The sequence below is a fragment of the Anomaloglossus baeobatrachus genome, chromosome 1 (assembly GCF_048569485.1).
Source record: "Anomaloglossus baeobatrachus isolate aAnoBae1 chromosome 1, aAnoBae1.hap1, whole genome shotgun sequence".
In the NCBI taxonomy this organism is placed as follows: Eukaryota; Metazoa; Chordata; class Amphibia; order Anura; family Aromobatidae; genus Anomaloglossus; species Anomaloglossus baeobatrachus.
In genome coordinates, this window is record NC_134353.1 from 828,360,725 (window position 1) to 828,385,723 (window position 24,999).

Genomic DNA, 24,999 nt, shown 5'->3' on the forward strand with positions numbered 1-24,999 from the left:
CTGTTAGGTGCCACAGGTAAGTTACAGGTGCTGTTATTACACAAATTAGAGAAGCATCACATGATTTTTCAAACAGTGCCAATACTTTTGTCCACCCCCTTTTTTATGTTTGGTGTGGAATTATATCCAATTTGGCTTTATGACAATTTTTTTTTTTCATTGAAGACAAATTAAATGAAGATAATAATACGAAAGAATTTGTGATTGCAATCATTTTCAAGAAGAAACTGAGTATTATCTGACAGAATTGCAGGCTTGCCAATACTTTTGGCCAGCACTAATATATATATATATATATATATATATATATACATACACCGTATTTTTTGCTTTATACGACGCACCTGATGATAAGACGCACCCCCAAATTTGGTGAAGGAAAAGAGAATTTTTTTTTTAATGTTAAATGGGTCCATCTTATAATGCCAGTGTCCGTCTAACAAATCATATAGGGTATATGTCCCTCATATCCCCCCATTATAAAATTAGCCCCCCTTAATCTGGATATGGCCCCCTTATATTGAATATAGCCCCCTTGTGCTGGGACACGTCCCCCTGTGCTGCTCATGGCCCCTATAGATGGCACACCTCCCCTGTGTTTGATATGGCCCCCATACTGCTGCCCATGGCCACTATAGATGGCACATCTCCCCTGTTTGATATGGCCCCCATACTGCTGCCCATGGCCACTATAGATGGCACATCTCCCCTGTGTTTGATATGGCCCCCATACTGCTGCCCATGGCCACTATAGATGGCACATCTCCCCTGTGTTAGATATGCCCCCCATACTGCTGCCCATAATAAAATAAAACACTCTTTCCTTACCTTCTCAGCGCTGCAATCCCTGTGTCTCCCTCCGTGGGGTTGAGCTCCGGCCTCCTCCACTTCCTGGTTCTTGCTGCCGGTCATGTGATCGGCACGGCAGAGTGATATCATCTCTGCGTGCCTTATCACAGACAGCAGCTGCAGGAGACCGGGAGATCAGCCCTGGAGGTAAGTAAAGCTTATTTTATTTTACTATGGGCAGCAGAATGGGGGCCATATCTAACACAGGGGGATCATGTGCGATCAAAGGGAGCACAGGCACATATAATATGCCCCATTGCCCCTGCCCATCAGCGCGATGCGGTTTCAGCACCAAGCTGATGGAAGGCAGCTGTGCATATTATATGAGCGGGAGCAGGAGATCTAACACTGCCGCCCGCAGCTTTCACCTGCCCCCAGCACCGCTCCAGAGCGGACCCTGCAGTATATATATATATATATGTACACCCCCCCGTATATTCGGTTTATAAGATGCACCCCCTACTTTCCCCCAAAAGCCGCCCACAGCTTTCACCTGCCCCCAGCACCGCTCCAGAGCGGACCCTGCAGTATATATATATATATATATGTACACCCCCCCCGTATATTCGGTTTATAAGATGCACCCCCTACTTTCCCCCAAAATCTTATAAAGCGAAAAATACGGTATATATATATATATATATATATATATATATATATATATATATATATATATATAAAAATATATATGTGTATAAGTACTGCTAGGCGAGTCCTCACCCTTGGTAGTTGGACTTGGTGTCTCAAGGTTCTCTAAGTCCTCTCTTCTACCTATTTTGTCAATGGTGGCCTGAGACTTTGTAGGTCTTTTGAAAAGGAAAAATACAAGCAAGACGCTGAGTGCAGCTCTGGTGGGACGACCCTTCTGCAATGCGAGGCGTGAATCCATGTTGTCCTGCCTTCGAGCTTCATCGAAGTTTCTGTGGTTGGGAGAAGCTGGATCAGCTCATCTAGTCTTGACTCATGGCTCTTTTTCGCTTGTACTTTAAGGATCAATCAGTCCCCTGACTGAAGACCATATGCTACTAGCGCTGATTTAAAATCTAGAATTGGAGAATACACCTGTTTATCACACTATTTAATCAATCATATAAAAATTATACATGCCTCTGCTAAACCAAAAAAATCTCTTACAAATAGACCTGTTTATTACGAAAAGAAAACAAAACATATATTTGGTTCACGACTTGCCAGTTTCCACCTTTCTATAAAATCTACGCTTTTTAACTTCTGTAAACCCATTTTTTACATACCACCTTCATCATGTGGTTTCCAGCAATAATGTCGTTTTCTGCACTGGAATACCTCTGACCAAACCTGGAAAGAAATTTACACAACACACAAAAACTTGCATAAAACCTGCTCACATACATCTATAATCAATCTGCAGTCTCTGAAATGGGTAGAGCAGGTGCAGGGTGTGTTTCTGCGGACTCTTTACAGTTTTCCTTACATTGTTTTAGGCATGTGTCTTACAAGACTGGTTGTCTACCCACCTGGGTACTGAACCCTGGTGTCACCAAAGCACACACTGATAACTGTCCTTCACAGATGTTAGTCCATAGGTTACCTGGGCCATCAATGAGAAGAGATCTCATTGCAGAGAAAGCTTACCGCGCTTTATCCACAGACCTTCCTCAGTCAGCTGGGCTCCCTGCATCTCACACTCCATTCTTTGTTGAACCGTTTGTTCCTGTAGGGATTTAAGAATACAAGGAGTGACAAATGTCACGGACATGACAGGTGCCACCGAAGTATGGTCCGTCTGCATTAGTAAAGGACTCTCAACTCTAGGCCCGTTCACTGCTTCTTTGTCAGCTGCACCTGTGCGAGGATCTCCTCTGGCTCCATCACCGTCAACTCAGGTCTAGACTTTATCTTCAGTATACCTAGCTCATTTGACAACAGGAAAGATCGACAACCTACAAACACATTTATCTTACCCACTTCTGTTCTACCCATCCAGAGAGGGCATCAATACATCACTGCCTCCTGTACCAATAGGAGGGGAGGGAGTGGTTCAAATTTTGATTACCTCATGTTGTGTAAACTGTTGCATATCCAGTGTAGAATCGACAAACATCTTGTTCCATCTATGAAAACAAAATCTAAAAATATGCATTAGATAATTCTTATAGCTTTAACTCTGACCATGGTACAGTTAGAGGTCATCTATACTTCACATGATTGAAAATACTAAATAAATAAATAAATAACCTATAGGACAAGATTTTCCTGCTTCAGTTAGCATATAGGCTTTATAGTAATCCAGTAAATATGACTGTTGCGGTGGAAGGGCCAGCTTCAGATCCTGTATGTCTGCTGCGCCCTCTACTGCTGGAACATATAATACACCGTGTGCAGAATTATTAGGCAAATGATATTTTAGAGGATATTTTTTTAATAATTGATCAACAACTATGTTTTCAATCAACCCAAAAGACTCATAAATATCAAAGCTTAATATTTTTGGAAGTTGGAGTGTTTTTTTTTTAGATTTGGCTATCTTAGCAGGATATCTGTTTTTGCAGGTAACTATTACTGTGCAGATTTATTAGGCAACTTAATAAAAACCAAATACAGTTAGGTCCAGAAATATTTGGATAGTGACACCATTTTCGCGAGTTGGGCTCTGCATGCCACCACATTGGATTTGAAATGAAACCTCTACAACAGAATTCAAGTGCAGATTGTAACGTTTAATTTGAAGGTTTGAACAAAAATATCTGATAGAAATTGTAGGAATTGTACACATTTCTTTACAAATATTCCACATTTTAGGAGGTCAAAAGTAATTGGACAAATAAACCAAACCCAAACAAAATATTTTTATTTTCAATATTTTGTTGCGAATCCTTTGGAGGCAATCACTGCCTTAAGTCTGGAACCCATGGACATCACCAAACGCTGGGTTTCCTCCTTCTTAATGCTTTGCCAGACCTTTACAGCCGCAGCCTTCAGGTCTTGCTTGTTTGTGGGTCTTTCCGTCTTAAGTCTGGATTTGAGCAAGTGAAATGCATGCTCAATTGGGTTAAGATCTGGTGATTGACTTGGCCATTGCAGAATGTTCCACTTTTTTGCACTCATGAACTCCTGGGTAGCTTTGGCTGTATGCTTGGGGTCATTGTCCATCTGTACTATGAAGCGCCGTCCAGATCAACTTTACGGCATTTGGCTGAATCTGGGCTGAAAGTATATCCCGGTACACTTCAGAATTCATCCGGCTACTCTTGTCTGCTGTTATGTCATCAATAAACACAAGTGACCCAGTGCCATTGAAAGCCATGCATGCCCATGCCATCATGTTGCCTCCACCATGTTTTACAGAGGATGTGGTGTGCCTTGGATCATGTGCCGTTCCCTTTCTTCTCCAAACTTTTTTCTTCCCATCATTCTGGTACAGGTTGATCTTTGTCTCATCTGTCCATAGAATACTTTTCCAGAACTGAGCTGGCTTCATGAGGTGTTTTTCAGCAAATTTAACTCTGGCCTGTCTATTTTTGGAATTGATGAATGGTTTGCATCTAGATGTGAACCCTTTGTATTTACTTTCATGGAGTCTTCTCTTTACTGTTGACTTAGAGACAGATACACCTACTTCACTGAGAGTGTTCTGGACTTCAGTTGATGTTGTGAACGGGTTCTTCTTCACCAAAGAAAGTATGCGGCGATCATCCACCACTGTTGTCATCCGTGGACGCCCAGGCCTTTTTGAGTTCCCAAGCTCACCAGTCAATTCCTTTTTTCTCAGAATGTACCAGACTGTTGATTTTGCTACTCCAAGCATGTCTGCTATCTCTCTAATGGATTTTTTCAGCCTCAGGATGTTCCTAAACCCTTTCTCCGATTTGGATGTGAAAACTCTCATATTGCAGCTGGGAGTGTGCACTTTCAGCCCATATTATATATATAATTGTATTTCAGAATATGTTTTTGTAAACAGCTAAAATAACAAAACTTGTGTCACTGTCCAAATATTTCTGGCCCTGACTGTATATTCCCATCTCACTTGTTTATTTTCACCAGGTAAACCAATATAACTGCACACAATTTAGCAATAAACATTTCTGACATGCAGAAACAAACCCCCCAAAAAATTAGTGACCAATTAGCCACCTTTCTTTATGATGACACTCAACAGCTTACTATCCATAGATTCTGTTGGTTGCTTGATCTGCTTACGATCAACATTGCGTGCAACAGCCACCGCAGCCTCCCAGACACTCTTCCGAGAGGTGTACTGTTTTCCCTCCCTGTAGATCTCACATTTTATGAGAAACCACAGGTTCTCTATGGGGTTCAGATCAGGTGAACAAGGGGGCCATGTCATTATTTTTTCCTCTTTTAGACGTTTACTGGCCAGCCATGCTGTGGCGTAGTTGGATGCATGTGATGGAGCATTGTCTGCATGAAAATCATGTTTTTCTTGAACAATACCGACTTCTTCCTGTACCTCTGCTTGAAGAAGTTGTCTTCCAAAAACTGGCAGTAGGTCTGGGAGTTGAGCTTCACTCCATCCTCAACCCGAAAAGGTCCCACAAGATCATCTTTGATGATACCAGCCCATACCAGTACCCCACCTCCACCTTGCTGGTGTCTGAGTCGGAAAGAAGCTCTCTACCCTTTAGGCTATGTGCGCACTAGAGATGTGAAGTTTCTCGAGAAAATCTTCTCGAGAAACTTCTGGGAGTGAAGATTTGCTGAACTCCGGAAAAAATCCGCGGCAAAACCGCATGCGGATTTGCCGCGGAATTGCCGCGATTTTCCCGCGGGTGGTTCCCTGCGGATTTTTGCAGGCTGTACTGCAGAAATCAGCGGGATACCTGCGGATTTAATGGACATGTTCATTTTCTCAAGAAAGTTTCTCGAGAAATTTCCGCACCGAAACTTTCTTGAGAAAAATCCGCACCAGTGCGCACAGCTTTTTTTTTTTCTCATAGAATTTCATGGGAAATGTCTGCACAAAGATTGCAGACATTTCTCAAGAAATTTCCGCGGCAAATCCGCGGGTAAATCCGCGGGTATTTTGCTCTAGTGCGCACATAGCCTTACTGATCCAGCCTCTGGCCCATCAAGAGTCACTCTCATTTCATCAGTCCATAAAACCTTTGAAAAATCAGTCTAAGATATTTCTTGGCCCAGTCTTGACGTTTTATCTTATGTTTCTTGTTCAAAGGTGGTCGTTTTTCAGCTTTCCTTACCTTGGCCATGTCTCTGAGTATGGCACACCTTGTGCTTTTTGATACTCCAGTAACGTTGCAGCTCTGAAATATGGCCAAACTGGTGGCAAATGGCATCTTCATGCTTGATTTTCCTCAATTCATGGGCAGTTATTTTGCGCCTTTTTTGCCCAACACGTTTCTTGCGACCCTGTTGGCTATTTGCTTGCTTGATTATTCAGTGATCACGCTTCAAAAGTTTGGCAATTTCAACACTGCTGCAGACTTGAAGTTTGCTGTTCACTAGAGGAAATCATCTAACTTGAAAGAGCTGGAACAGTTTTGTCTTGAGGAATGGGCAAAAATCCCAGTGGCAAGATGTGGAAAGTACAAGAGACTTATCCAAAGCAACTTACAGCTGTAAGTGCTGCAAAATGAGGCTCCACAAAGTACTTTAGGGGTGTGAATAGTTATGCACATTGAAGTTTTCAGTTATTTTGTAGTATTGTTTGCTTCAAATAAAATGAAAACCAAATGTTCGCAGTTGTAGGCATATTATTTAGAAGAACTGATGCAGAACCTCAAAAACAACTAGTGAAATTCTACGTTGTAAGATAGCAAAAGATGTAAAATGCCAAGGTGGGTGAATACTTTTCCAAGGCACTATAACACGAACATAATGTACAGCAATGTCAAAACGACACTGCTGTGCACATTATTATTATTTATTATTTTTATAGCACCATTTATTCCATGGCGCTTTAAACGTGAAAAGGGGTACACATAGTAGGGACAAGTACAATAATCATAAACAATACAAAACCCAGACTGGTATAGGAGGAGAGAGGACCCTGCCTGCGAGGGCTCACAGTCTACAAGGAATGGGTGAAGGTACAGTAGGTGAGGGTAGAGATGGTTGTACGGTACTATATCAGACTCAGGGTTAAGGCAGATTGTAGGCTTGTCGGAGGAGATGGGGATCGGGTCTTCAGGTTCCTTTTGAAGCTTGTTAGGGTAGGCGAGAGTCTGAGGTAGAGTGTTCCAGAGTCTGATATGCTGAGGTAGAGCGTTCCAGAGTATGGAGGAAGCACGGGAGAAAACTTGGATGCAGTGGTGGGAAGACGAAATAAGAGGGGAGTAGAGAAGGAGATCTTGTGAGGATCGAAGGTTACGTGCAGGTAGGTACCGAGAGACTAGGTCACAGATGTATGGAGACAGGTTATGGATGGCTTCTAGGTCATGGTTAGGGTTTTGAACTGGAGTCATTGGGCAATGGGAAGCCAGTGAAGAGATTGGCAGAGAGGAGAGGTATGAGAGTAGAGGGGAGAGGAGGATTAGTCGGGCCGCAGAGTTTAGAATAGATTGTAGGGGTGCAAGAGTGTTAGGCTACTTTCACACTTGCGTTGTTTTTTATCCGTCACAATCAGTTGTGTGACGGATGCGTTGCAGATAGTAGCACAACTGATATGACTGATGCTGCAAAACAACAATACGTTGTTTTTTTTTACTGTTTTACCGGCAGCAGGCTATTGTGAACGATCAGTTGATCGTTCTCAAAAGCCGGCCGATCTTGCTGATCGCTCTCAAAAGCCACCACCGGCCGATCAGCTGATTGTTCAGCCGCCGAGAAACTGAATTGATTTCAATGATTAAACATAAGAGCTGAGCATGCGCAGTGAAAAAAAAGGATTTCGCTACATGCTGCGTTCCTGCCGTCCGACGGTCAGTGGTTCCACGACTGATCCAACGCAGACACATTAGTCGCAATGCAAGTCTATGGGAAACAGCACAAGCCGTTGACGGATTGCTCTGTTTTCCAAAGCAGCGGATTGCGACTAATGCAAGAGTGAAAGTAGCCTTAGAAGGGAGGCCACAGAGCAGAGGTTGCAATAATCCAGACGGGAGATAATGAGGGCATGTACTAGGGTTTTTGCAGCTTTTTGGGAAAGGAATATACGAATCCGAGAAATACGGCGGGGCACGTATCCGCAATTTTGGGACCTGCCCCCTCAGCACAGTCTATTATGTGAGGTGTTCTCATCCTTTCTGATTGTGATGGTTTCTGTATGTACAGAGAATCCATGTAACCCCTTTCACCCCGTCCCCGTCACGCAGCTGGTGCGCAGACTCCTCTTCCCGCCTCTGTAGCCGCCGCCGTGCTAGTACTAAGGTGGGAGAAAGGAGCGGACACTTGCTGGTGACGTAGCGGGAGGTAAGTGACGTCATCACACCCCGCCTCCTCAGGTCTCCAGTCACTGTTCTTCCTCCTCCCCTGGGAATACGTTACGACGAGTGCCACTCTTTGGCCAATCATAATATTGCTTTTAGATTGACACATAGAACAACTAATTAAAATACAGTGTTGCTTTGAAGCTTCTCTGGTTACTAAGGGGAAGTGAGGAGGGCTTCACCAATCACGTATTAGATACGTTGTTTACTGGGCGGGCTTAGAGCGTAGGGCCTTGCTGTCTGTCCGGCTCGGGGCGCAGAGAGAAGACATGAGCCTGGTTGTGAGGTAAGTGTGCGGGGTCTCCGGGTCTGGTGCTGCTCATAGGAGGCGGTGTACGGTACACACGGTGTGCTCTGCTTCAGTCCTCCACCTGGGAGCGGGACAGACATGGAAGGTTCTTTATGAAATCAGCTCTAACCGTCATTAATGGGTAACACTGCAAAGTGCTCACAAGGAGTGACAACTTAGCATTGTACCTCTGATATAACGGCCTCTCCATTCTCAAGGACAGAAGGTTTACATTCTATTGTATACAGCATGTTGCCTAGGTTACAGACCAAAGATTGAGTCAGCTGAGGGTCCGTCAGCGAGCTTCTTCTGATGGGAGAGTGTCTGTGCTCCCCAGCTGGTTGGTGACCACATCAGAGGAGAGCTGCACTTAGATGTGATCATAAACCAGCTGAGAGGAGGCAAAGCAGCTACACACCCTTCCTCAGAGCAGCTCGCTGACAGATTCTCAGTTGACTTACACTGTCTATACACAGCAGCTGGTTGTCAGCCGACACCAATCCCTACCATACTCGGGAGCACTCGTTCAGCCGACCGCTCCAGTGATCTCTGTCAGAAAGCTGCCGGCTTGTTTCCGGGACAACATTGCTTTCGGGAGTCTGAAATGGGACATGTGTGGTCAGATCTTCTATGAGTCGGCCGACCGACCCACACATCAGATCATTGCGCAAAGCTGTAGATATTGTCCGGTTCTACCAACACTCGTGTGTATAGGGCCTCTAGACTGAGTGCACACTGCATATTTATCGCATTTTTTGATGCATATTTTTAGTGCAGTTTGGTCACAAAAGTGCACATAAATCCTGATACCAGCAAAGTCCGTGAGAATCCTGCACATGTTGTTTTGTTTTCCTTGCAAATTTGGTGCAGAAAAGAGTCTGCAACGTTACTTCTTTCATTGTTTTTCACCATCGAAAACAAGGTTTTTCCTGCCAAGAGATGCAGACATTTCTGCCACCAAATACTTAATGTATGCACTCTCCAATACAGAGTGCAATAGACGGGCTGTAGATAGCAAAATGCAAACATAAATTTGTCCAAAATTTAATTTAGGTTAAAAAAAAAAAGAAATAAATGCCCCTGAAGGTGCAGAGGTGCGTCCACTGCCGGGCACCTGTGTATGGAGTGGGCTCAGGAGTGTGCACCGCACTTCACAGATGTGAACTACACTACAATTGCAGTATCACAATCCAGCAAGGGGTCACAGTCTGGGGGTGAGAGGGGAGGGCACAGTCTGGAAGGGGGTGGGCATCACGGTCCGAGGAGGGGGCACAGGATCAGCTCCACCATAATGTGGGTGCGGCCGGGACCTTGACTCTCAGTGTTGAGGCAGCCATGGCTGCTATGCGGGCAGTGGCTCAGGCCGGGCTTCAAAGGACTCTGTGATTTTTAGCTACATACTGCAACTGATATTATTTATATTAGAGGGAACCTGTCGCCTAATACATTCTATCCAATGCGCAGGCAGCATGAATCAACCCAGCTGCATGACCACAAACAAAATTAGACCAGACTAACCTGCGCCACCCTCAGCCGAACACACAGCACCGCTGCAGGGGATGGATGGGGCTGCTAAGACAAGGCTCAGGTGTAAGCTGATTTTGCAGCCTATAGACTTTCCTTAAGACCCTCTTCACGCCTCAGTGAAAAACACTGACGTTCTTCACTGACGTGTAAAACACACATGTCCCTCCGTGTTCCGTGATTCACGGCACACGTGGGTTGTCAATGTGCAATCCGAGATCCGTGATTACAAATGGACATTACTCACATGCCTTCGCTCCTGCTGTCCATGGTGCTGAACTCCTCGGCTCTGCAGCGTCCGCTCTCTGCAGCTACTTCCGGGTCGGCTGTTCCTGCTTTCATGAATATTCATGAGCCAGACAGGAGCTGCAGAGAGCGGAGGCTGCAGAGCGAATCGCTGGAAAGGTTAGTTGAAAATGTTTATTATTTAATATGTCCGTGTTTTTCTGGTACGTGATTCACAGATCACACCATAATGTCGTCCGTGGGTCATCAGTAATGCCAGAAAAAAATGGACTTGTCTCCGTGCAAAATCACGGACACGCGTGTACGCCGCACGGAGATACGTTCAGTGAAAAATCACTGATGTGTGAGCAGACCCATTGATTATAATGTGTCTGCATATGTCAGTGATTCTGGTATGTACAAAAAAAGCACAAAGGTACCAGAATCACTGACGTGTGAAGGGGGCCTAAGAGATGAATTTTCTGAGCTGAAGTGTCTGAGCTCTTCACCCTTCAAAAACAGTCTACACACAGGACCATTAATGGAAAATTGAAAATGTTATGGATCTCAAGATATGGTAATGCACAAATATATATATATATATAAAATGTATTTATATATTTTTACAAATTTCTGAATTCTTTTCACTCCTTAAAGGGAATCTGTCAGTAGGTTTTTGCAACCTCATCTGGGAGCAGCATGATGTAGGCAAAGAGATCATGACTCCAGTGATGCATCACTTAGATTACTGGGTGCAGCTGTTCTGACGCAGTCAGAGGTTTTAGATTTAGCACAGCTGAGAGAGCTGGTATTGACCTCATTAGGTGCGATTTACATGCGTTTTTGGTTCGTGTCCGTAAGCACTCCAAAAATGCATGTGTGTCTCTTAGGCCCGTTGCATACATCAGTGATTTCAGTATATATGACGTCCGTTTTCATACTTCTTGGAGACACGGACATACGCAGACCCATTAAAATCATTGGGTCTGTGCACACATCAGTGTTTTCTCACGGATAAGTGTCCGTGTGCTCCACACGGAGACAAGTCTGTTTTTCTCTGGCAGCACTGATATCACACAGACCACACACTGATATGATCCGTGCACCAGAGAAAACACGTGTCTGAAATAAAATGATTTTGCATACTCCCCTATTTCCAGCAATGCTGTCTTTGGCGTTGCTGTCACTTGCTTCAGGGCCTGCTCATGAAGCTCACCGCGGACCCGGAAGCAGCAGTGCCGAAGACATCAGCACCATGGACAGCAGCGCCGATGACAGGTGAGTAAAAAGTTTCTGCTCTCCGTGTGCTATTGGTGATACACATGTGCCAAAATCACAGCACTTGGATGGGCCATACGCACCTTGAACATGGCCAGACAAAACACAAACGTTTTTCACAGACGTGTGAAGGGGGCCTTACCTGCGGATTTTCTGCACCTGATGCAAGTCTATGGGGAAAATCCGCACAGAAAACTGTGCATATGCACAACAGGAATTGACATTCTGTGGCTTGGTAAAACGCACCGTAGGTCACTTTATGCAGCATAACAAATGAGCACAGTGTGATGAGATTTCTATTAATCCCATCCACTTTGCTTGTACTGTAAAAAGCAGTGAAAATACACAGCGTCCAGAACGCGATTGACACTGATGGTGGGAACGAACCGTTAGGCAATCACGCTTGTGCTATATGCTGCAATACCACAGTATCTCAGTATTTAGTGAGAATCTCAATTTCCGCAAAGTGATCATAATATGCCTAAATTGTCACTAAGGAGAGCTGCATAGTGCTCCACTGTATTGCACGCTGCACTGTTTCCCAATGCCCCCTGATTGTATCCCAATGCCTCACTGTTTCCCACGCCCTCATATACTGTGCTGCCAGCCGGGATCAAAGGTCCGAGGTGACATGCGCGAGGAGGGGTAATATGGAGTGCAGTGCCACTCAGGCTGCAGATATTATGCTACGCTCACAGCTGCATGCATTCACCTCAGACCTGCGCCCCCGGCAGCCTGTCCTGTCAGCGATCACAGTACATAGCAGCGGAGGCCCGGGGTGAGCACACGCGGGGAGGTGGGGTGAGCGGAGGGGGAAGCAGTACGCCAGGATCAGTTATGATCACCGCTGCCCGGCACCAGTACTCACTCCATCCATCCCGGCGGGTAACAGGGGGAAAGTGGAGCACACAGCATACACTGTGAGCTCCACAAAGATGGCACTGATCTCCCCCCTGCTGTGATCTGGATAGCCCAGAGGGCGCCTCCAGATGAGTAGATGCTGTTTCTGTGTTGAGTATAGGGTCACAGTACAACATCGATCTTCTATGCACAGCGGCTGCCATAAAGGAGGTGAGTAACTGTCGTTACAAACACTAAATCCAAGATGGCAGCCCCCAGTGCTTCAGTAAAACTAGAATTAAATAAACAGTGAATTTTTAATTTTGTGTTAAAAATTTTTGATTTCATAATCACTATTATTAATGCAAAAATAAAAAAACACGACACCTTCAATTTAAAGAGGGCCATGCAGAATTGGTGCACACTGGTGCCTCTTATCAGTGGTGTGCGCCTCTCCAGAAATGTTATTCCAGCCAAGAAAGTGCAGTGAAGAATGCAAAAGTCGCCATTCTTCTATGCAACTTTACATTGCGCAACAGTTTTTCTACATTTCAGTGTTTTGATGAATCGGGGCCATAATGTTAATGTGTAAATGAACTGATGTTCTGCTTTGTCTCCGCTCATTTGTTCATCTCTATTTCTTTTATTTTCCACCAGAACAGAGTTAGCGGTCGATAAAATAAAAAAGAAGAAAAAAAGAGAGCTGAGCGAGGAACAGAAGCAAGAAATTAAAGATGCCTTTGATCTGTTTGATACCGACAAAGACAAAGCAATAGACTATCATGAATTAAAGGTAATGACCAGAGAGCATCACAGAAAAAGAAGCAGCCATTACCATCACAAGGTCAGATTACCTATGGAGGATGCAGCTGCCCCCATGATAAGGGTGGGGGGAGCCCTGGTGCAAAATACTAATGAAACCGCCACTCACAACTTATGTATTCATGGAGGAGGTGGCTGCTAGTTCTAGGCTACTTTCACACTTGCGTTGTGCGGTATCCATTGCAATCCACCGCCTTGACGAATTACGGTAACCGTTGCAGGAATCAGGTTATTCCTCATAGGCTTTTATTAAAGGCGGATTGCAACGGATGGTCGTGCATCCGCCCCGCGGCGCATCAGTCATTTAGTTACTGACCATTGGGCGGGAGAAACATGCAATGTAACGTTTTTTTGTTGCTGTAAAGAAAAACACACTCCGCAGGATTCCATTGGGATCCGTTAAGAGGCATAATGAATTTCTATGGTGCTGGATTTTGTCGTCATGCGTCTGGCGACGTATTCCAGTGCAGGATTCCGTCATGTTCTACTGAGCATGCTCAGCAGAACGTTATGAGCTCTCTCGCTCCCTCTGTCTCTCGCTCCCTCTGTCTCTCGCTCCCTCTGTCTCTCGCTCCCTCTGTCTCTCGCTCCCTCTGTCTCTCGCTCCCTCTGTCTCTCGCTCCCTCTGTCTCTCGCTCCCTCTGTCTCTCGCTCCCTCTGTCTCTCGCTCCCTCTGTCTCTCGCTCCCTCTGTCTCTCGCTCCCTCTGTCTCTCGCTCCCTCTGTCTCTCGCTCCCTCTGTCTCTCGCTCCCTCTGTCTCTCGCTCCCTCTGTCTCTCGCTCCCTCTGTCTCTCGCTCCCTCTGTCTCTCGCTCCCTCTGTCTCTCGCTCCCTCTGTCTCTCGCTCCCTCTGTCTCTCGCTCCCTCTGTCTCTCGCTCCCTCTGTCTCTCGCTCCCTCTGTCTCTCGCTCCCTCTGTCTCTCGCTCCCTCTGTCTCTCGCTCCCTCTGTCTCTCGCTCCCTCTGTCTCTCGCTCCCTCTGTCTCTCGCTCCCTCTGTCTCTCGCTCCCTCTGTCTCTCGCTTTCGTGCACTCGCGCTCTCTCTCGCGCACTCTCTCACTCTCGCGCACTCTCTCACTCTCGCGCACTCTCGCGCAGGCTAAATAAGGAAACAAAAACAAACGCAAAACGCTCTTTCACAGGAATCCGTTACCTTTAGTACCGCACTATTTGCACCGCATCAGTCACATCCGTTACACAACGCACTGTGACGGATGCCGCACAACGCAAATGTGAAAGTAGCTTTACACATGCACACAGATAAGACTTGCATAGGTACTTGTGAAGCTCAGTGTCTGGGTTACAGCCTATTGATGACACCCATACTATTCAATCAGGGAGGCTGCTCAGCACTATATAAGTGAACCAAACAAGACAGGTACCCAATTCACCCAACCAACACTAAAATACCTGGCTGCTTCCTGCAGAAAAATGGAATACAATTTTTTTTTTTTCTTCCAATAAAAAAAGATGAGAAATTATATAAAAATACATGAAGTATTGGTTCATATGTTGGCCGCAATACACAAGCTCGCAACCCAACGTCAAGAGTTCCGATATTTGTGAGTCCCTACGCTAAATTCAACAGCTTGCATCAGACATGAATTAAAGGGGTCACATGGTGTAACTGAATATGTTCACTTTCCAGCCTCCGCCTTCCTCCAACCAGAGTGACATACATATGGCTGACAATCGCCTTGAACCAATGATTTTTACCTCTATATTTTTAATTCTTCTGAGATTTTGTTATTTGGTAATGGTGTGTCAGTGAATGCAAAATGTGAAGAAAAAAATTCTAGATATCTTTTTTTTTTTTTTTAATGATTTTCAAAGTTCGGAAAAAACACCATTCTACTCAGAACTGTACAGGCTTTCACCAGGTATTTAACCCCTTCAGCCCCCGGGTACTTTCCGTTTTTTTGCGTTTTTGTTTTTTGGGAGGGGAACTACAGGGGAACTACAGGTACCTCACCAACCTCAGAGTCCGAGCCTCAGCAGCAACGCAGGGACCCATAAGGGGACAGAGCCTGGAGCCATCTCACCTGGTCCACGCTGCCGGCAAACTGGCCAAACACAGGGGAGAAAAGGCAGCAGCGACTCCCTGCATAGACCCCCCTGGTACTTAACGTCAGGGGGTTATCCAAACACAGAGTGCTAGGAAGGCGAGCTAACAGGTTACCCTCAGACTGGCCAGAAGGAGCCCTGGTCCTACCTCGTTCATCACAGCAACGCCCGGGTCAGCTCACCACAACATCTGAAGGGAGTAAAAACCAGTTAAAAGACTTTTAGACTCAGCTTGTGTTATTCCGGAACTTGCTATCCTGCTCACCCGAGCCCTTGGGGCCTGCCTCACTCACGGGAGGCTACATCAGCTGGCTGCAGACCCCATCAGCCCCAGACGCTCGTAAAACCTGCAGCGGCGGTCATCCACATCCCCGACCGCAAGCCGTGAGTGGCGTCACGACATATAAAAACTGACATTACCTGTTTGCTATATTGATCAAGTCCTGTGGCGTCCCCGAACAGGATCAGCACTCCTGGGGCGTCACATAAACACATGCAGTGTTTTTTTGAAACACTCACAGAGTGAGTAAATCACTGGTTGCACATTTGTTAAATGCTGCGTTTATTGCAGTGATCTATCACTATTAATATGAAAAAAGCCGCCATTGTTTTCACTAGCGATTAAAAAAAACTAATGCAGATATAGTGAAAATTGGGTAGAAAAATGCTGCCAAAACCACAGCATTTATCCGCAAACAGAAAAAGCTGTGTGTGCGCTAGTCCTAATACTCACTTTATAGTAAGTTATCTCAAGTGTACTGTAAATCTTTATTTTTATTACCCATCTTCCTTAATATTATCTGTACTTTTCTCACACAGCAATGGCTGCTACTTCTCAAGGAACAGCGTTTTATAATATATGCTGTTGTAATCCTTTTCAAAAAACTGGACACCCAACAAGATAAAAATCTTAGGCCTGTACAAGATTGGATGTTTCATATAAATCCATCAAGCAGTGCAGGCATGAAAATTTGTGACAGTTGTAGAAAGCAACTTGCAAAAGAGAAAAATACTTTGCAGGCAGAACATTTTCGAAGAACCTGTTACTTCCAACACAGAGGATTTTATAAAGCCTGATTTAACAATAGAGTATTTGAATAAATCACTATCTAACATCGAAGAATCGCCCATTGCAAAAAAGAAAAAACCCAAACACTATCCAGGACATTGCCAACAAAAATTAGAAAAAGTGACAAAAAAAAAAAAAAAGGATCCTTAATCTGGCACGTGAAACAGTAGAAGGTGAAGGAAAAAAATGACACAGATTCTGAGATCATTCTGCAGCTTAAAGCTAAATTTAAATCCACCCATAGCAGAAGTGAACGGTTCATGATACTGACTGAACTACCGAAGAGTTGGTCACAAGTTGAATCCCTGCACAAATATAACCAAGAACACAAGTAACACACATGCAATATTTCACAATTTTAAAACACGTTTTTTTCACAATTGCGCATCAAAATTTTGAATTTAATTTCTCCAAAACAAAATATAAAGAAACATAGTCTTGTGACATATCAAATGAAAGCCGGTACAGAACTGAGAAAAATGATGCCTCTCCCACCCCTTTATCTTACTTCTTGCCCGAGATATGATAAACAATGTAAAGCCAAACCAGGCTAAAATTCGCCCTCCTTAATCTGGATATGGCCCCCTTATATTGAATATGTCCCCCTGTGCTGCCCATGGCCCCTATAGATGGCACACCTCCCCTGTGTTTGATATGGCCCCCATACTGCTGCCCATGGCCAGTATAGATGGCACACCTCCCCTGTGTTAGATATGCCCCCCCTACTGCTGCCCATAATAAAATAAAACACTCTTTCCTTACCTTCTCAGCGCTGTAATCCCTGTGTCTCCCTCCGTGGGGTTGAGCTCCTCCTCCACTTTCTGGTTCTTGCTGCTGGTCATGTGATCGGCATGGCAGAGTGATATCATCTCTGCGTGCCTTATCACAGACAGCAGCAGCAGGAGACCGGGAGATCAGCGCTGGAGGTAAGTAAAGCTTTTTTTATTTTACTATGGGCAGCAGTATGGGGGCCATATCTAACACAGAGGGGGATCATGTGCGATCAAAGGGAGCACAGGCAGATATAATATGCCCCGCTGTCCCTGCCCATCAGTGCGATGCGGTTTCAGCACCACGCTGATGGACAGCGGCTGTGCATATTATATGAGCGGGAGCAGGAGATCGAATGCTGCCGCCCGTAGCTTTCACCTGCCCCCAGCACCGCTCCGTATATATACGTGTGTGTGTGTGTGTGTGTGTGTGTGTGTGTGTGTGTGTGTGTGTGTGTGTATATATATATATATATATATATATATATATATATATATATATATATATATATATATATATATATATATATATATATATATATATATATATATGTATGTATGTATGTATGTACACCCCCCCCCCCTCCCTGTATATTCGGTTTATAAGATGCACCCCCTACTTTCCCCCAAAATATGGGGGAACAAAAGTGCGTCTTATAAAGCGAAAAATACAGTAATTTGTAATTAAGTAAAGTTGTACTTCATAAAAAAAAAAAAAATTATAAAAAAAAACAAAAGGTGTCAGGTAAAAAAAATATTCATATTTGGATCACTTCATTGGTAGTAATACATTAGCAGTTGCCTCCTGCTGACCGTCCCTCAACTGCCCCTGATCACCTGTCTCTATTCACCTATGGTAGCTGCAGCCAATAATGTGCTACAGCTTTGTTCTCAGAGGTGCAGACATGTAACCGCTACAGCCAGTGATTGGCTGCAGTAGTCACCTTTCAGACATCTCATATCATTGCTTTGTGCACAGTAAATATAGAGTGGTGGGGAACAGGGACAGCACTGGTACAAAAACAGGAGACTGGTAAGGTGAACACTATTTCATTAATTGTCATCTCTCTGTAATCTTTGCTATGAGGTTGGACATCTGCCCTCCCTCTCATCTGCCCTGCAGCTTTCTCCATTCCTTAGCTTCTCCTTGGCCATTGTCAGGAGATCTGCATTTTCCAAATAGTCTGTAATAACCAGATTTTGTGTTTCTTCTGATGAGTTGATGGTTGTCCACATCTTGTGTTTGGCAGGTGGCCATGCGAGCTCTTGGGTTTGACGTCAAGAAGGCAGATGTTTTACGAATCCTGAAAGATTATGATAGTGAAGCAACAGGAAGGATTAGTTTTGAAGACTTTAATGAAGTTGGTAAGTTTTTTTTTTTTCTCTTATTGACCTTTCTCCATATTTACAAGGAATGTTTCTGCCATCTTTGCCATACTAGCTTGATGTCTGAGATCCTGAGAGTCTAATCTTTCCTAAGGTGCTGAGCTAACTTTTTTTTTTTTTTTTTGTGGCTTTCTGTTCATTTTCTTTGTGATAACAATAATACATTAACCCCTTCATGACCTAGGTTGTAACGGTACGTCCTAAATCATGAAAGGGTGATCACCACCAGTTGCTGTGGTGAGCCGGTTGTGATCCCTGCACATGTCTGCTGATTTGAACAGCAGACATGTGCCTCGCAGGTTCAGGTGGATCCGCGATCAACCCGCGCCTGTTAACCCCTTAAATTGCGTTGTCAAAATTTGACAGAGAGATTTAAAGCGCCGCAGCGGGGAACATGCCTTTCCGTGCCACCATTGGAGGCCCCGTTATATGATCAGGGGGAGCAGATCATTGCCATGGTAGCGATGGGTCATGTGATTACTCCTTTTGCTATAATGTTGTAGTTCCTGTTACAGCCGACAGAGCAGAAGCTGTAACAGTAATGCAGCATTTCTTCTGATCACAACGATGCTGCTCTGATCAGGAGAAATGAATGAGCGATCTTTGTGTGCCATACAGCTGAAGATAAGGGTGAAGAATTCTGAAACTTAAAAAAAATCTGTCTTGGCTGCTCTTGTATTTTCTTAAATCAAAATACAAAATGAAAGCTGCTATGATTTAATTCCATGGACAGCAAAGAATATTTTCTTTAATACCAATATAATTTCTTCTTCATATAAAAGAACAGTGATGTAGCTGGTGAGAAATGCTGAGACACGTAGGATATATCAAGACTCTGGTGTATACATTACCTAGGATACAAGTGAGAATCTGCTGTATAGACTTCACATAGGAGACACAGATTGCTGTATCACCTCATCACATAGGCGACACTGAGACTGCTGTATATATATCACATAGGCGACACTGAGACTGCTGTATATACATCACATAGGAGACACTGAGACTGCTTTATATACATCACATTTGCGACACAGACTGCTGTATATACATCATATAGGAAACAGACTGCTGTATATGAAACGGGACAGCATCTTCTTGACTTTGCTTTCTTCTATCTAATGGTAGCAGTGACAGGTCAAAGTATAATGAGCCTTTGGCGTCATGAAAGATGTAGTTTACATTACGGGAACCATATCAGAGAGGAAGATAGAACAGTGATGTAGCGTGGGGGAGGAGAGGCACAGGGTCAGTTGCCTTGAGTGACATATTTTGTGGGCCAGATTGCACTGCTGCTGCTTGGGGCTGCAAAGTAGTGTGCTAATTGTCTGCCTGGCAGATAGCGAGGTAAATCCGTAATGTAGCCAGAGGCTGCTTTGACATGTCTGCTGCGTCGATGTTTTAACTGCAGCCGGGATTTTCATTGTCTGCTGCGCTCTGCATAGACTACAACCAAGATGACAAAACTCTGGCTCTGATGAATTGAGCTTTGTCATCCTAGTTGTTGCCTATGCAGAACACAGCAGCTGATTACAAACTGCTCTTGTCTACTGAGCACTGAAAAGGCAGCGACTGAGATGACAAAGGCTGCACTTTGCTCTCCCACAGTTTACGTACTCATTGTAACCGTCTACCAGGATAGGACTAAGATTAAGGCAATAAAATAGTTTCATAGACCAGTGTAATTAACAAAAAAGTAAAATGTAACAATGTATAACTTTTTAGTTTTAAAAATTTTATGCCAGATTTAAAGTAAACAAAGAACATAAAATAACTATAGGGTCAATACATATGTTTGGGGAATCATTATAGGACTGGGAGAAATGACTGAGTGCTACCTGCCCAAGAGTTAGAGGGTGTAGAAAAGTATATTCCAATGAGTTCTTGCAACATTCCCTACACCATTGAGCAGGAATTATGATGGCAGGTAACCCCAACATGGTACATCAACCAATAAAAGCATACACAAAACCTACTCCGAAACCTCTACGTTATTTTTTAATAAACGCCTGCCCTGTATTACATAGGTAAAACAATATGGAGCGCTTCTTTTAAGAAGTAGTCCCACAAAGTTGATTTTAATTAATAGATCTTGGAATAATTTCCACATTGTAGAATATTGTATATAAGATCCCAGTCCGCTTTGTATAACGTAAGAAAGACCTGTATTATACTCAAGGGGGCGGTTGGGTTCAATGGATGTCGCTGGTCTCGGTCCGGCGCCTCCTTTGTCCTGTGCTGTTGCCATCCTCCTTTCTAGCTCCATGTGGACGACGCGTCCTACGTCATCTACACAGAGGCCTCCATTGCGCTCCTGCATAAGTGCACTTTGGTCTACCTTGCTGAGGGCAACGTAAAGTATTGTTTTGCGCAAGCATGTGCGGTCTTTCATCTTTCCTCACATCTGCGCATTACAGTATATTGCTCTGCCCTCAGCAAGGCAGAGAGAGATGCATGTGCGCAGGCGCCCAATGGAGGCTTCTGTGTTGATGATGATGGACGCGTCATCCACACAGCTATCAAGGAGGACCGTGATGGAAGGAAGAGAGGAGGCGCCGGACTCGAGACCAGCGCTGCCAATTGGACCCGACCGCCCCCCAGATGAGTATAATAAAAGCTCTTTTTTACATTATATAGCGTGGCCTGGGCTCTTATATACGGCATTCTAGAATACTGTATATAAGAGCTCACTGCTGGTGGCTCCAGTTTTATCAGAGAAAATCCTGGTGACAGGTTCCCTTTAACTTTTAAAACTCTTAAATTAAGTATTCTGTTTCCTTCTGTATTCTGCATCCTATTTTGATTTAGTGACAGACTTGATATTGGACCGCGATCCCCAGGAAGAGATGATGAAAGCCTTTAAGCTGTTTGACGACGATGATTCAGGAAGAATAAGCTTGAGAAACCTCCGACGAGTTGCTAGAGAACTTGGTGAGAACATGACAGATGAAGAACTACGATCTATGATTGAAGAGTTTGACAAAGATGGTGATGGAGAAAGTAAGTTGCTGTGGAGTTGCACACTGTCTATATTAATGCTCATTTATGGGTAAAAGTAAGATCGACGCAGCACGGGGGAGAAGAGCCGCTACCAGAAACCTTAGGGGCTGTTTATTTCCAGGTCAAACAAGAGCTTTAGGTAAGCAAAATTAGAAATCGTAGCTTTCTGAACCTCCAATATTACAGATTGTCGCCAAAACATCTGTGTGTAGCGAGTATTTTTGGTGTGATAGTGAAGGTGAATACACTACTGACAGCTCATAACAAGACATGGCCTTGGTGGCACTTTTTCCTCGCTCTGTTTCTGTCACAGGTGTCCTGGCACTGTGTCTATTTGCTAGGAAGGTGATATAAATGGCGAGATCGGGGAGAGCATAAGTCACTTAGGCCTCCTTCACACATCTGTGTCTCTGATATGTATGACATCCATTTTCACACGTACTGGAGACACGGACACTCGTAGACCCATTAAAATCAATGTGTCTGCGCACATGTCTGTGTTTGTCTCCAGCAGCACGGGAGTTACATGGATTACACACTGATGTGATTCGTGTGACACGTACAGGAGAAAACGCGTCACATAAAAATAAAGAATGTTTCTTCTTACATGTCTCCGGCGCTGCTGTCTCTGCCTCCGCTGTTCCTTTTAGGCCTGCTCATTATAGTCATTGCATATTCACTGCACTCACCATCCACCCGGATGTAACAACGTGTCGGGGGTAGGTAAGTATACCAACTCATGCTGTCCGTGTGCTATCCGGATGTCACACGGACAGCACACGTAGAACACACACATGGACTCACATATGCATTTTCACCACAGACCGTCCAAACGTTAGTGTTTTGTGTGGACTTGTGAAGGGGTCTCATACGAAGTGAACAGTCATCAGGAGCTCGCAGCTGCTACTTTCTGATGTAACACATTTCCTGCCTGTTTTATCACAGGAGCGGGTGTTTCTGCTGCATATCCAGCCCTTTTAGCTCATAAATCAAGTCAGTGATGTAGGAGCTCCAGTGGCTGTTTTGACCCCTGCAGTGTCTTCTGAATACCCAATTATCATAAGTGACTTATGCTCCCCCACATGGCCAGGAGCTGTGGGATGTGCCCACCATGAGCAGGAGCAGCTCTGCATGGTCACACATGGTCATTACACACTACATAGCAGGTGCACATTTATACATTTCAGTATAGTAACTTATTTTTTTTTTTAAAAAAAACCCCCATCCAATTGTTGAACTTAATATTATTCCAAGATCTATTGATTGTGCATAGGATAATCCCTTTCACTACCACAATTATATTTAAAGCAGCAATCCAGCGTTTGTTTATTTTTCAGCGCAGGGGTAGTGCTTTCAATATAAGTCACATGTCCCCTGTCTTTTACTTACTATGGTGTCTTCACCCTTTTTCCACTCCGATCCCGCGGTGCCACTTTTTGCCTGTAATTTCTGACTGGTCAAAGACCAGAAGGAACATCACAAGTGCTTGGTGCAAGTCTGAGAGTGAGAATGAGGCCAGAATGAGGCTCTTGTAGACTTGTATTGAGTTGTTACCTCTGGCGCCCTCCATGAAACGCTGGAGCTGTCGGCGGGTCACAAATCACAGGAGACTGGAATGGCAGTGTAAACAGATGAAGACACCAGAGGGTGAGGATAAGACACGGGGCTGGGGAGTTATATTTAAACCACACCAGTGATGAAATAGAAAAAAAAACACCCGCTGTAATGGTGTTATAATTTTTTTTTTTTTTTATACAACAAACTCCTCTATTTTATAGTAAGAGTAATTTAATAGGAGATATTTACAGCACACAGAAGGGCTGGGGGTGTTTTTGGTTTTTTTTCTTTCTTTCTAAATAAGGTTCTGTACACTTATGTTTGCCTTTTTTTTTTTTTTTCTCTTCAGTAAATCTGCAAGAATTTATTTCCATAATGACCGATGATGAATAATCTGGAGTCAAGATCTGGAATACTTTGAAGCAGCCTTGCACTTGCAGAGATGATGGACCTGAGGACCAATTTTAATGCTAAAGGCATGTTCACATTATGGCAATGTTCTACTCTGAGCACTACATCTGGGGGCTACGCGCCCCTCTATGTATCAATTCACTTTAAAGAGGCGAACAAGAGTTCAAAAGATGACACTTTATCCCCCGGTTGTTCTGCTTTGTCTTTGTCTCCATAGTGGGACACAATAGAGATGTAACCCTCTTGACGGCCGCTCACAGTAGAGCATTATCATAGGATGAACCCCGCGAGAGTCAGTGTTTGTAGCATATTATGTTACATAGAATTGTTTTCTCAATTTTGGGAGTAGTTTTGTTTTTGTAAAATATTTTTTATGCAGCTGTGGAATTAAATCCTATAGAACTTTGTAAATATTGTAGATCTTTTTACTTCATAAAAAGATTTTCTATGAAATTCTTGATTCAAAGGTTTATGGAAGCCATCACACACGTAATGGTCTGAATAGCATCAAAGGCGATCATCTGGCTTACACATTTAACCGACGTAAACAGAACAATTTACAATTTTGCCAATTTATAAGAAACATTTTGAACTAAATGGACATTGCTCCCAGGACGTCTACAGTGCAGCCTGTGTACATGCTCTGATGTGCAGAGGGGGTTGAAACCTTAATACTCCACTTATGAGCCACCTCTCCAGCGACCCTCCAAAATTCCCACAACTTAAATGGCTGAAGGAAAATTACCCATACACGTTGATGAGTCCATGTAAATCACGTACAGCACACAGATGGTATAAGTGTACAGTCTGTGATTGACATTGTAATGGACAAGAGAAGCCTTGTCATTTATCTATACATGAAATCACTGATGAAACACTGATGGTAGAACTGACACACTGACCAAATACATTTATTTTTTTTTGTGACCGTGAAAAAACACTGACGTCTGGATGGGGTCTAAGAGATCTATGTAATAATGTACGAAGCTTGAACTGTGAAATCTGCTTTTAATGTTAATTCCTCAATCAGGCGTCTAGAAAGAGGCCACGAAGGCTAACACAAAATAGGGGTAGGAATTTTTTTTATATGTTTGAGTCTTAGGGCGCAGACACATGGCCGTATAACTCTGCCGAGGATCGCATCGCAACGCTCCGACTGGCTGTCTGCTCTCCTGCTTTGAGCATGATAGTAGTTATTTCTATGCAGCTGTCGCCCTCGGGTCAGGGGAGCAGACGGCCAGTCCGAGCATTGGAATACGATCCTCGACCATGTCAAATGCCCATCTGCCTGCTTTCTCTTCTTCTTTTTTTTTTTTTTTTTTTTTATCTTCTTCTCCAGTAGAGGCAAATTCAAATTGATTTACTGGGATTCTAGTAATAGAGCCTGAGCCCCAACATGTGAGTGAAGCCCTCTATTGCTCCATCTGGTAATATGCATATTAACATCTCCGTCTTGCCAAAATTGTGCTACATTCAGTTTTTATTCATAGCACTAGACATTTAGTTGACCTGTTTGTACATTAAAGTGT

The 24,999-nt window shown here is 44.0% G+C and overlaps 1 protein-coding gene across 1 annotated transcript; it reads left to right on the top strand.

Annotated features, from left to right (window-relative positions):
• The first annotated feature begins 8,441 nt into the window (after window positions 1–8,441).
• CETN3 (centrin 3) lies at window positions 8,442–23,881 on the top strand. Its single transcript, XM_075325109.1, has 5 exons — window positions 8,442–8,523; window positions 13,051–13,186; window positions 18,367–18,481; window positions 21,311–21,502; window positions 23,409–23,881. The coding sequence occupies exons 1-5, from the start codon at window positions 8,507–8,509 to the stop codon at window positions 23,450–23,452; spliced, it is 504 nt and encodes a 167-aa protein (XP_075181224.1). The 5' UTR covers window positions 8,442–8,506; the 3' UTR covers window positions 23,453–23,881.
• Window positions 23,882–24,999: the final 1,118 nt, after the last annotated feature.